A 13137-nucleotide genomic window follows, 5' to 3' on the forward strand; every position below is an offset into this window, starting at 1 on the left:
GCTGCCATCTTCAGCCAGCTCTGTGCAGAGGCCGTGCCGCGGTACTTACCGGCTCCGGCACCGGCCAGAGGTTTGTTTTCATGGACATAAACAGGACACTCAACAGCTGGTATCTTTACTGAATGAATTTATTGGTTTTTGAACTAAAGTTGCTCACAGTTATTTAACAAGGGATACATCAGATTTTTTGTCCATTTCAAACCATTAAATAATGTCAGTTTGTGTCTGTATATGTGTGTGTGCGCGCGTGTGTGTCTTCAAAGTACAAAATAGGAAGGATAACAAGAGGTATTGCTTTCATTTATTCTTATATCTTGTGTGAGTAATCCCCTTCCTGCTTGTACCACATGGGTTTTGCTGATATAGGTATTTTTAAATTATTATTATCTTGTATTGAAATCCCAGCCTTTTGTAGAGGTACAATGTAACAGAAGCATCAAAATCTATACACAAGGGAAGAGAAAAGAGGGAAAAGAAGGACGGGGGTGATGGGAGGGGAGCTCGGAGGAGAAGTAGAGAGAGGGCAGAGGCAGGAAAGACAACGAAAGCAAAAGAGACTAATTTACAGCAATGTCATGCAATTAAAACTGCCCCCCTCTCCTGCACCCTTGCCTCCCCCCCTCCCCAGCCATCACCCCCTGGTGTCTGACATGCACACAGCAATACGAGAGAGAAAAGTTTAAGAATAGGGAAAATAAATAAATAAATAAATAAACCAAAAACTTAAAATAAATCCCTCCCATTTGGGGGAATGGGGAAACAGGGCAGAAGTCAAAGGTCTTTGCCCCAGTTGTGTCTTTAAAAATTCTTTTTAATCTTCAAACCTATGTACAAGTAAAACTGGTCCAAGAAGGGGAAAAATGATTAAAAAAACCAACAACGACAACAACAACAGAAAAGAACTCATCCAACATTATCATTAAAAAAAAAAAATCTTGCGATACAACATACACCCATAGGAACCCAACGAGCAGCAATCGAAGGTCATAAAAGAGCTGAACACTAATGCTAAGCCTACATTCTTAAAATCTCAGTCAAGAAATACTCCTCACTGTGTTTTGTCTTCCACGCGTAAAACCACGTTTTTTTTGTTTGTTTAACCTTTGAGCTTGGGCCAGAATAAGTTACACTTGGTCACATAACTCTTCAGGAGGAGGAGGAAAAAAGGCGACAATTCTTCTTTCTCAAAGTCACAAAATTAACACTCAAAAGGTTTCTGTGTCTTTTTCCCCCCTCCTCTGCAAAATAAATAAGAATCAATGTTGCCTCTACACAGTTATTAAACAGAAGATATATCTAACAGCTTATTTTTTTTAAATATATATATATGTATATATAAATAACCAAGACCTAGTAACTGAAACACACAAAAAAAGGTCCCCATCCACCCAATCCCACCCTCCTCCCCTTAAAAATAAAAACAAAACAAACAAAAAAAAAGCCACAAAAACAAAACAAAAACTTTATAAAAATATCTTGCAGTAAATTTTAAAGTTTACAGTAGCTTCGTGATTAAGTCTCCCATTGCCCTGACTCCACCTTGTCTTGCTCTGATGAACGAAGTGCCAGTGATTTTGCACACACACACACATACACACAGAGGAAATAAAACCCAGTATAAGTCTCTTTTCTTCCTCCTCTTCATCTTCTTTTTTTTTCTTTTTTTTTCTTTTTTTCCGTCTTTTTTTAAGAAAAAAATCACCCAAGCCAACAAATGAAACTGGTAACTTAAAGAAATAATAATACTGATATCAATGCAGCACTAGCAACACAACAATTGCCTCTAAATGCAGGGTGTGGTGGAGGATCCAGCTGGTTGAAGAGGGTCCCAGCGCGGTGGCACAGTGGCAGGGAGCTGACAGGCGGGGAGGAAGGTGTCGAAGGAGGAGCAGCAGTAGCAGCAGTGGCAACTGTGCCTGGTGATGGGAGAGACAGTCCTTGGCAGAGTCTTGTCCCTCTTCTTTGCTACCAGAAGTTGCCTTTTCCCTAAGTTTTAATGTTTTGTTTGTATGTGTTTTTTTCATTGAACCCCCTCTCCCTCCTATGTTTACTCCTTTCCCCTTCCAGCAGGTTAAAAAGCAAAATGATACAGTATAAAAAAACCAATTAGTTTGTGTGTGTATATATATATGTATGTACGTATGTATATTTATACATAAATATACACACATATATACATGTATATATAAAAAAGGGGGGCAAAAGAAAAGGAAAAGGTGGTGGGGAGAAAAAAAAAAAACCAAAAAAGATAAGAAAATCCTGCGATGAAGCTCCCCAATATTGTCTTGGTTCAATGCTTAGTTTTGAGTTGCTCCTGGCTGGTTTCTGATGAGAACGCGCTCTGGATTCACGGAACACTGCGCTCCCGCTACACCCGTCTCCTTCCCCACACCCTCCCTCTCCGGGCTGCCATCACCTGCGCGGACAGAAGTTGCCAAGGGTAAATAATTCACTCCAACAATTTGCAACCTCCTTTGAGCCCAGGCTCTGCAATCCCACAACTGAGCAGATCTCTCTTGTGGAGCGCCAAAAAAGAAAAAGAGAGGGGAAAAAAAAAACCAGGCGTGCACTGGGGAGGTGTCTGGGGAGAAGTGGGGGAGAAGCCCACTTCCTGAAGGGAGAGGGGAGGCTGGGAACCTCAAACAGGACTGGTCCTTGGACAGTCTACATCGGTTGCCTTCCGTCAACAAGTGTCCGCAGAGCACAGAAGGTGAAGCCGTGGCTGACATGTTAACTTTTCGGGATAATTCCTGGTAGCAGAGCGGAAACAAGTGGTGTCGTCAGAAACACAGAGAGAGCATGAACAGAACAAGAAACAAAACAAAAGAAAACAAAAAAACCAAAACAAACAAAAAAACCCAAAAAAGAAAAAAAAAAAAGAAAAAAACACCAAAAAATCAGGAAGGAGAAAAAAGCAAAACATTCAAAAAAAAAAAGGGAGGAAAAAAAACCAATCAAAAAAAACCACAACCCAAGATCTGGTGAACTGGGTTTGTCATCTGTGCTACCTTTTCTTTTCTTTCTTTTCATTCTTTCATTCGTTTGTTTTTGTGTTTGTTTCTGAGATATATATTATATATCATATATAAATATATATATGTATATATATACAGTCATTCCTTCATACAAAATTTGTCTATAGACAGTTTTGTACTGTTGTGGCAAGGTATATACATCCTTCTAGTTTAGAGGCTAGCTTGCTAAGGAATATTCTTTCATTCTTTCTTGCTTTTTTTTCTTTTTGTTTTGTTTTGGTTTTTTTTTTGTGTTTTGTTTTTTTGTTTTGTTTTTTTCGCTAAGTTATTTAATTTTTATGTGTTTATTTAAGGTTGGTCTTGTAGGCCGACTGATGAGACCATCTTTGCCTTGTCTTTGCCAGCAGGGTACTTATTGTCTCCTCTAGACCCATAGTCATTAGAACCGGAATCGCTCCGCTTGCTGTTTGCGCTATGCTTGGTTGGCGTGCCGGGGGGATGGCTCACCTGCCCGTTCTTCTCGTCTGAAAAAAGTTGTTTAATTACGTCAAAGAAGTTACTCAATGGGCTGCCTGGGTACACAAAACAGAGGAGACAAAAAAAGAAAGAAAGAAAGAAAGAAGGAAAAAAAAAAACAAGAGGGAAAGAGAGAAAAAGAGGAGAGAAAGAGAGAGAACAAACAAACAAATGAACAATGGGGTTTTTAACGAGAAGAACATGATGAGGAGATCCAGAGCCACGTGCGTGGGGGTGTGTGGGGGATGAAGACAATGAGCAGGAAGAGGAAGAGTGTTTAGGATGGGATACCTATAGAAATAAAGAACCTGGGAGCATAAAGCATAAAGCACCTAGGGGGAAGGTCCTAGGTTTTTTTCCCTGAGTGGGGAAGCATTGCTGCCTCACCTGGCAAAAGGACACAGTACCATGCGACTGAAATAGTCACAGTCCATTACTAGCATTCACTTGGCCACTCCACATGGAAATGTTATGTGACTGTTATGCTGGACACAGGCAAATCCCATCCTACTCCTGCTGTTACAAACACAGGGTACTTCCATGTGGCTGCCCATTGATGCTTTACTTTGCAGCCTTGCTAAGCTCTCTGTCTACACCAGGCATTAGGCTTTCCTTGCTTGCATTTTATTTCACTCTGAGTTTCTCCTTGCCACCCTGTCATGACTGAAGCAGCTGAGTGGTCCCAGGGAAGCATCATTTGGAAAATGAGCTACGGCTGAGATGAGTGTTGCCATCTGCATGTGTGGTCTGTGGTTTGCACTCGCAGGCTTCTAAGCACCTTCAGATCCTCCCTAAACAGGTATCTGGAAATGAAGATGCTGCATGTGGAAGCAGGCTGTTTTACATCTGCCTGTTTCTGGGACCTGGCAGGGTCAAGACCTACTACCTCACTGTCCTGAATTTATGCTCTCTCCTCAACACAGCCTCCATGGCACCGACACGCATTCCAGTGCAGTTAGGAGCCAGAGGGGGAGGTGGAGCTGTGTGCTACTGGAACAGGCTTCTCCTTGAGGCAGCTGTGTTAACAAGGACTGGGCACATGAGTACAGCCTTTCTGCCACGTGGGCCTCCAGGCAGCACGGTCATATGCTCTTAATCTGCTTCTGTGTTAGATGGTGTGTGGAAGGTCATACCTGAGGAAAGGCCCTGGGGTGCTACTGAGAGAAAAGGGAGCCAATACTTCTGGAAAGGCAGCCTTTTTTGGGGAATTTCTAGTCCCTTTTCATTTCCTTGGATTGGGGGACTAATCTTCATCAAACATAGGAGGGGTCACATTAAACTCTTTGACCATGGATATTGAAAGTGTTTTTTATCTGATGTACACCATGGAGGTGATGCCTGTTCATGATCATTAAAACCCCACAATGGTTTTCTCAGTACTGGGACTGTTGGCTCTACCATTCTATCAAATTCAAATAATTTCTACGTCTAGCCTGGAAGGAAACGAGCTCCTTGTATCTGCCTTCCAATGTGGCAGAATGCTGTGAAGAGTAGAACCTTTCATCCCCAAGATGGGAACATTCTGTCAGGACCAAAGGGGTTCTTCTTAGCAGAGACTGGATGACACTGGTGGCTTGGTCATCATGTACTTCCCTTCACTTTTATTCCAAACATAAGCAACCCAGTAACTACAGCAGGCAAGTACTTTCTGCACACAGAAATTCAACTGAAGAGCTTGTTGAGTACTTTCTTATTCCCTAATGGAAAATACTAGACAGACATCATCGTCTTACAGAGAGAAGAGGAAATACATAGTATTTGTGCTCTGCAAAACTGAATGTGTTATTCTTTTTTTTTTCCTGCCCTATGCTAACTAGGTAGTGGCTGCTTGTTAACAGGCATTGAGAAAAATCAAATGGCTGGCAAAATACAGCGAAGAATCTTATTACTTTAATTCATTCCTTGACTTCCTGTGCCTGCTGCTTTGTGGTTAATGTTCTCCTTGCCCTGGTTCTGTCACTCAGTTACTCTAAAGCTAAAAGCAACAGGCTGTGAGTTTCTGGAAGGGTGTCATTCACCCAACTGACTGAAGCCTTAGTGATGGCACAAAAAACCAACTAGGCAAAGCACATATCTCAATTTCCCACTAAGAAGAGAAAGGCTTTCACTAAACTCAGTCAGTTTGGGCTCAGGCCTCCCTGAGCTCCACCTGCTCCCTTCCACATGCATGCATATGCTTGAGAAAGGGGATATCTGTTCCACATTTGTGACTTCTACATCAAAGATTTCTCTAAGCCTTCCTCAAACTGTTTTAAGTTTGTGGGCACACAGTTTGCACAGACTCATTTTTATTTACTCAGACTCATTTCTGCTTCTTTTAGGTGGATACCATTTTTCAATGAAAAAAGAAAAAAGAAAGCAAACACTCAGCCTTGAATGCAGGAATGTGGGCAGATCTGGTTCTCAGGTGGCTTTGGACCCCTCATCTTCATAAGCAAATGGAGTCAGCAGAGAGAATGAAAAAGAGCACTGAAAAAAATGCTGGAGAGGAAAAGACTGCTGGGTTGGGAGAAAAGAGTAGGGGAATATCTCTAGTTATTCAGCTGAGCATTTTATTTAACAAGCTTAGAGGGAAAGATGAGGGCAGAGTAAGCAGGGCTCTGCAGGAATTGTGAAAGTTTTTCATTTCCATATAGACAAGAACAGTGGCAAAAGTACAACTTGCAAGAATGGAGCAATAAAACACTTAGAAATTGTACATCTTGTGTTTCCTGAGTCCTGATACAGGACTTTTAGTCATCCCACTAAAATATGCAGCCCATGTTTCATCCACCCTTTCTCCTCCCCATGCCCTACTGGCTTTCAAGTGCCTGGAGATTTATTGCAGCAAAAGTATTTAACAGTCTACTTTTCTTTGCTTGTATCATTGCTGGATTCCTTACAATCAGCATTTTCAGTTAAAATTTTAATGGGAGGTAAGAAAATCCTTAGGGATGTTCAGAGAGCTACTGAAAACTAAAATAGGCCATTTCACTAACCCTTTCCTTCCTTTGCCTTTTGTACTAGTAATTAAATAGCCGGTCTTAATGCCCTCCTGTCCGGGCAGTCAAGTAAAAACTGATGCTGGGCTGGTGTTCACATTGCTCTTTGGATAGACAAGGAGTCCTCACACTCTTACTCTGGAGATACACAAGAATGGGTCAGCTATGCTGGAAGCATGAAAATGGTGCAGGGTGTTGCTCCTGTTAGTTCTCAGTTCCCTTTGAGGTTATAAATCCAGTGAAACAAGACTTGAAAATGCAGGCGATGATGGATTGGAATAGGTTTTTCAGCAATCTTCCATGCCTAGCATTCAGTGCAAGATGTGTCATAGGCTCTTACACCTCTAAGTCCATCAGGGGGCCTCCAAAAGGCTGCCTTTCTTATTTCAGAAAGTGAGATGACATCCCATTTCCTCTGGACAGGGATGAAGGTTTGGCTCAGTGGTTCTTCAGAACATCCCTGGTCTTTCATGCACAGACTAAGGTCTTCTTTCCCCTTGAGAGCAAATGTTCATCAGCACAGAGCAAAGAAAGTGTAAAGGGTAGAAAGGGTGAGAAACTGAGAGAAGGATCAGAGGCAGGAGGGGAGGCTCAGAGCATTGGGTTTATGTCTGTTAGGAGGAGATGGATAAAGGCAGTTTTGAGTTAGACCAAGGAGTTTGCTGCAAGATGGGCAAAGGGAATGGATTTGAAAACAAGCACTGAAGCTCATGAAAGGGTCATGTATTGAAGGAGTGCTGAGAGAAATATATTTATGGAGAAGGAACTGGTTTGGGGCACCTGTGTTCAGCACTATCACAGCCAAATATAATGAAAGAAGTCAAAACTGTGAATGGATTTGAATACAATAAAGGCTAAAAAGAAGAAACAGGGCTAGAGATAGACACAGAAACATAGAAGGAAGCTGGGCAGGCAGTTTGCATCAACCCTCCCAGTCCTCAGTATTTCATCTGCTGTTCTTAGGAAGCCTTACACTGACCTAGCCCCACTGGTGTCACCACTTTGAGATGCCAAGTGAAAGTGGAGCACCCAGGTAAGAGAGGAAGGAGAAAATAAGGAGAATCACTCCAGGCACCACAAGTGACACCAGGAAAGGATGCACCTTGCAAAGACCCTACTCTGACCTTGTAAAGACCTTCACAGGCCTCCACAGAACATAACAGTAGGTGGTGAACAAGCAGCTTTAGGACAAGCCTGGAGGCTTCAGTTACTGATTAAAGTCTGCTGTCCTGCAACATTTTTAAGACCGTCAGATAAGGACTTGGTCCTCTTTTCACTGAAGCAAACAGCAACATTCCCATTGACTTCACAGAAGCAAACCCTGAGGCACTTCCTTCTGTGAAACCATCTCTCTGAAGTCTATGTACTGTTAATGCACTAATCCTTGTGGCGCTGAACACAAAAGTTGCACAAAACAAATATGCCATCTGTGGGATTATCCTCTCACCTTTGCTTTCTGTACAGCCTGAGATATATTGGGTTTCTGTATCTTGGGCTTTGAGAGAAAGTGAGCTGAAAACATAGGTCTCCAGTGGGAAGAGACACCTTTTCTTAACCTGATTCTCTTACTTCCTCCCCTGTTGCTTTCACCTCCTTCCTGATTGCCTTTTGCCTGCCTATGCAACTAACATTTTCCTCCTATACTCATTCCTTATTTTAGGCCTTGTCTTTTTCATCCCTAGGTTGCTCTGTTTTGATAGCAGCTGTGGTTTCAGTGAACCATGTAACAAAAATCCAACTTCCTTCATGTAAAGCATTAAAACACTCCTTAATGGGCGATAATCCATTTCCTTTCAAATCCATTTTGCTACTTTTATAGAATTCTAGCCCTCTTTGTTAAGACAAGGATTTTTTTTCTGTCTGTTTGCTTGGTTTCTGTTGGCAGAGATCCTTCTGCCTTCAGAAACAAATGACTTAAAATACAGAACTCACTCCAAGAGTATATGCAGTGAAAGGGATGACAGAAAGAGAAAGTGGCCCATTCCTCTTTGTTTAGTTGTAGTAGCATGTAGAAGTCTCCCTCCAGACTGAGGAGGCCCCAGCCTAGGCACTGTACAAATCCCAGTCAGACAGATGCCTCACCCTCACTAACTACTGACAGAAAGTCCAGGGAACAACTCCAGTTCCTTGGCAGGAAACCTGAACTGCAGCTGGGAAAGGTGACTTACTTTCCAGAGTCCTTAGACTCTGCCAGTAAAAATGCCAACTGAAAACAGTGTCTGCAAGAACAAACTGCAGAACTACTGCAGAACTGAGGAACTGCTCGAGTTATCACACAGCATTGGCACAGGTATCCATGCCACCAGCAGGAGGGAACTTCCAATTGCTACTCATCTGGGCAGAGCTGAACAACAAATCTGACATTTAAATGCTCTATAACCCATTCTTATTCTCACTCCCCTAAAACATCTCATCTCCCCTGCAGGTGGGTGGCCCAATATTTTTGTCTAGCATCCAGATGGCCATTCTCTATCTTGCACATTTTTTCCTCTCACTCTCATAAACACAGAGAGAAGCTGAGATCCAGTTCAGCCTCTCCTCACAGTGTTACTGAGACAGGTAGCTCTGGAGTAATGAGTTAGGGAATGGGGAACAGGCAGCAAAGCCCCAAAGGGATGAGGCCCATTTCCTTGCTGCTGCCTCGTGCAGAGCTGAGGCATGATAAGGAATCAGAAACCAAACGTGTCTATTACTGATGGAAAGCTCTGGCCAATCCAGCACCACCACATTCAAAAAAAGGAGACATGATGATGGAGAGGAGGGGATCATACATTCATTTGGACAGCTGGTGGCACTGAAAGAGCAGGCAAGGAATAGTGGTGGGATGAAGAGATGCCAGATTCTCTTGTGGAGTCATGCTCTTCTGGCAAATTGGCTGGTAAAGGTCTAAGCCCATAATTTTTTTGTATCTGCCTGTCCTTTTATACAGATCTGCTTGCAGAAGTGTGGGCTGAGGGGGGAAACTGATGACCCACACCTGTAAAGTCACAGCAAATGACAGTATTGTTGCTGTCCATTCTCGTAGAGATTCTGCAGCTTTATTCCTGGTGGGTTTTTTTGCCTATAAAAATGTCAGAAATGTATTGGCACTTAATAATACAATTTTGATCTTTGCTGCCAGATGGATGTTCACATATTATGATATGGGTTCCAAGTGCTTTGACCTGTTCCTAAGGAGACAGATGACCTGTGCATGCTGGTGAAATGTTGCTTCCTCATTTCCACTGAAGAAATCACTTCAAAATATGATTTAATCTTGTAGGAAGGCCATCTCAAACTTAGCTTGGTACAGCAAGCAAGTATTTCCATGTAGCTTCCTGGAACACTGGCTATCATAAATAAAGCACTGTGATCTTAATCAAAAATGAGATGTCTGTGTTTTCTGTATTAGATATTAGAGAGAAAGAAAGATTTTGTACTGCATAGTAAAAAATTAACCATAGCTGTCAAAATAGGATCTGACATAAATCAAATAGCTCAATACATCTGGATTAACTTTTAGTGCCAAGTTGCCTTTTTTGTGGCTACCTTCTTCTGCAGTGCAAAAACATGAGGCTTGAACTGGAAAAGAAATGTTCTGAAGACATACAACTACAGTATGCAGGGAGTCAGCCACTCCTTTGAACAGCAAAGGATACTGGCACAAGGGGCAGGGATAACTGGCACACCTGGCTTGAACTCCTCAGAACTGCTGACTTCTCTTGTTGTGCCCCACCCATTTTGAATGAATACATGATCTCTCAGGTGGGTATTCCCTTTGTCTCTCAGCTAGGTCACTATTTGAACTGGAGAGTCAGCCATGCTCAGAAAAACCAGGAGCCAGCACATTTTCCAGGAATGTTAATAAAACCCCATTGCTCTGACCACCTCATGGTGTGGCAGTGCTGACAAGAGCCTTTCAGCTGGGAGGGCAGCCTGTGTTTTCTTCTGCAGGTTTTGGCACCAATATCTCTACCAACAGTTGCAACTTTTTGGTTGCAAATCACCAACCCCCTCTTCCATCAAACAGCTACTTTCAGAAGCAGGATTACTCTAATTAATGCCAATGTGGATCAGCATCACTTCCAAGAACACCAAGTCCAGGTATTTGCTGCTGTCACTAGAAACAAAAACAGACTCTAATTGAGGACTCACAAAGCTATAGGCTGCAATTGCAACCCAAATGTGATGTTACCAGTTTGAAACTTCAAAATGTTTCCTAACTTCTCAAGTAGACTGGAATGCTACTTGGGCTTGTGTCTACATGACTCAAACTGGGATTGCTGGGAGCTACAAAGAGAAGCCTTTACTGCAGTGTGGTTCTCTGTGTGCAGAGGATCACTGGCCGTGGCCAGCAAGATCAGACGGTTCTGAATAGGAAAAATATCCTAAACACTGGAAGCAAAAATCTGAGAGACACACTGGTGAGATATGAAATGAAAGTGGATCTGCTGTGCTTCTGGTTTGACCAGATCATTTTGGTGGTAGCCACTGTACCCACAAGGAACCAAAAAGCTTTTTGTTTAACTCTAGTGCCAGGAATCCAGGTTTTTAGTAGTAAGCAGCAATACAAGATAAATGTTTAAAAGTAAACACAAGAGCTTCTTTCCAGCCTGCACAGAGTTATGGTCCAAGATATTGCAGGAATGTATGGTTATGCAGTGCCTAACAGGACAGCATGATCTGACTGGAGCTGCACTAGTTATCCACACTAACCTTCTCCTCTTATCCTCACCCTTTTTCTATGGAAGTGCCACTGATGTAACCAAAGACTTTATTGAGAATCATCAGAAAGAGAGAATAACAAGCAAAGATTGCCTTACTTAGAAGTAAAATTCATCCTCAGATGGCGGCAGTGTGAAGACTGGGAAGTTTACAGTCTTCCTGGGTTAATTTCAGAAGGTGAAGTGGAGAATAAGGCAGGCTTTTCAGAGCTTCCTGTCAGCAGCCAGCACCTTGGCAAAACATACTTACAAGGACTCCAAAAAACTGGGAATGGCTGGGGAGGGGAGCTATCAAAAGCTATATACCAGCTCTACCATGAAACCAATCACCCAAAGAAATCCTCAGCTCACTACATGAAAGACTTGAGGTCACTAAAGTTTGGGAAGAGGGACTCTTTCCTGGCCAAGAACTGCTGAAATGGCACCATGGGCTTGCTTCTGTGTGGTCTCAATCGCTCCAATGTGTTCAATATACAATGAATGATACTTGCTCTCTAATTCTCACCTTTGTGGCTGAAGCTGGAGGGCTTTTCAGTTTATGTATTATCTTGATTTTTATTTTTAATGTAAAGGCTCTGCAGAACCTATTAGAACCTTAATTATACAACCTATTATTCAGTGAGATAGACATAAATACCAGATTAGATGGTAATAAACTGTTCTCTCAATCCTGCTTCAAAAGAAACAGAATCCAGCTTGTCCTTTTACAGCTGTGCTGATTCTATAAGGCTTTACAGCAGCACATAAAGTGGTAAAGCTTATTTGTCACTAAACTGATTTGGCTGAGAATACACACAGGAATAGATCAGCTCCTGTAGATGTTTTCCAGGTTACAGCTGCATTTTATATGTAAATATTTTAATTTTTACAAGGTAAATTTAATCTTATGAACAGACTTCATGGAAACCAATTTAGTCTTTCTGGCAACAGCAATGCCCATTCCCCTGCTGAGATGGGTGGAAACATAAAATATTTCACCCCAGCATGCATTTCAATTTATTATCAGCTAAATTCTTTTCTTCTATTGTGAATACTACAGGTTGGCAGCAGTTTTCTAGTTTGCACAGGTAGGGTTGATACAGCAGCAGTTGTGTCATCTGGATATTGGCAGCTCCTATGACAAGCCTCAGCTGTTCAACATTAACTTGTTTCTTAGTGCCAGGGGCTGTATGCAAAATTGCTTCTCAGACTGATGACCACTGCTAGCAGAAGATAACATTAAAGGACTAAACAAATTTACCTTACTGTTAATTATAGCATTCAGTGGTTTATAGTGGGTGAAAACATGTTCCTCATTCCTACCAGAGCTTTCACATGGCTGAGCCAGGTATAAGGAACCTGATTAGCTCTTCCTGCCACAGTGTTAACTCTCTTTGCAAGAATGACCTCCTGTGCTCACTGTCAGAACAGGGAATCACAATGAGGTCAGAACCCCAGAGAATACAGTTTTTCATATACTATTTATTATTACTAGATGAACATTGTGTCAGCATCACAAGGGTTTCTCATCTTCAGAACCACAGAGAATGGTTTGCCAAAAATAGGCTAAATGCTTCCACTGTTCCCTTTCACTCCCCTGTCTAAACCATGGGTGAGCTCCAGCAGAAGAAACAGCTCTTCCCTCATACACGAGGGTGGAATTCAGCATGGTGCAGTCACCACTGCTTACACTGTTTGTGAGTTCACCAACAGGGATGTGATGTAGAGGAAGCAGCTCCATTAAACCCCTACAGGCCATCCTGTCTTTTCTCTCTCTCTCTGTCTTCTGTCTGTGCTGTAGTTGCCACAAACCAGTCTGCCTGCTGACCTTCACCTTGTCCTTTGTCCCTTGTTGGATTGCTGCTGACAGTGACAGCTGGAGGGCCTGCATGAACTGTGAGTGAGCAGTGATGCTCTCTGTCTAGAGAATGCAGGGTCCTGGCTGGTTATCTCTATTAGTTAATTAACTTGCAAGCAATCAGC

At 42.4% G+C, this 13137-nt stretch overlaps 1 protein-coding gene across 12 annotated transcripts in view; it reads right to left on the reverse strand.

The window, feature by feature from the left end:
- Positions 1-2583: 2583 nt before the first annotated feature.
- Positions 2584-13137, reverse strand: part of BRSK2 (BR serine/threonine kinase 2) — a 304023-nt gene continuing 293469 nt past the window's right edge. For 6 of the 12 annotated variants that reach the window (XM_063398199.1, XM_063398202.1, XM_063398196.1 and 3 more), the window contains one exon: positions 2609-3547. In XM_063398199.1, coding sequence (XP_063254269.1) covers positions 3324-3547 — 224 coding nt within the window. In that variant the 3' untranslated portion in view covers positions 2609-3323. Of the gene's footprint in view, positions 3548-13137 lie in introns of all 12 variants that reach the window. The other 6 variants (XM_063398205.1, XM_063398204.1, XM_063398198.1 and 3 more) reach the window with 2 other exon arrangements.

The sequence above is a fragment of the Prinia subflava genome, chromosome 5 (genome assembly GCF_021018805.1).
Source record: "Prinia subflava isolate CZ2003 ecotype Zambia chromosome 5, Cam_Psub_1.2, whole genome shotgun sequence".
NCBI lineage: Eukaryota > Metazoa > Chordata > Aves > Passeriformes > Cisticolidae > Prinia > Prinia subflava.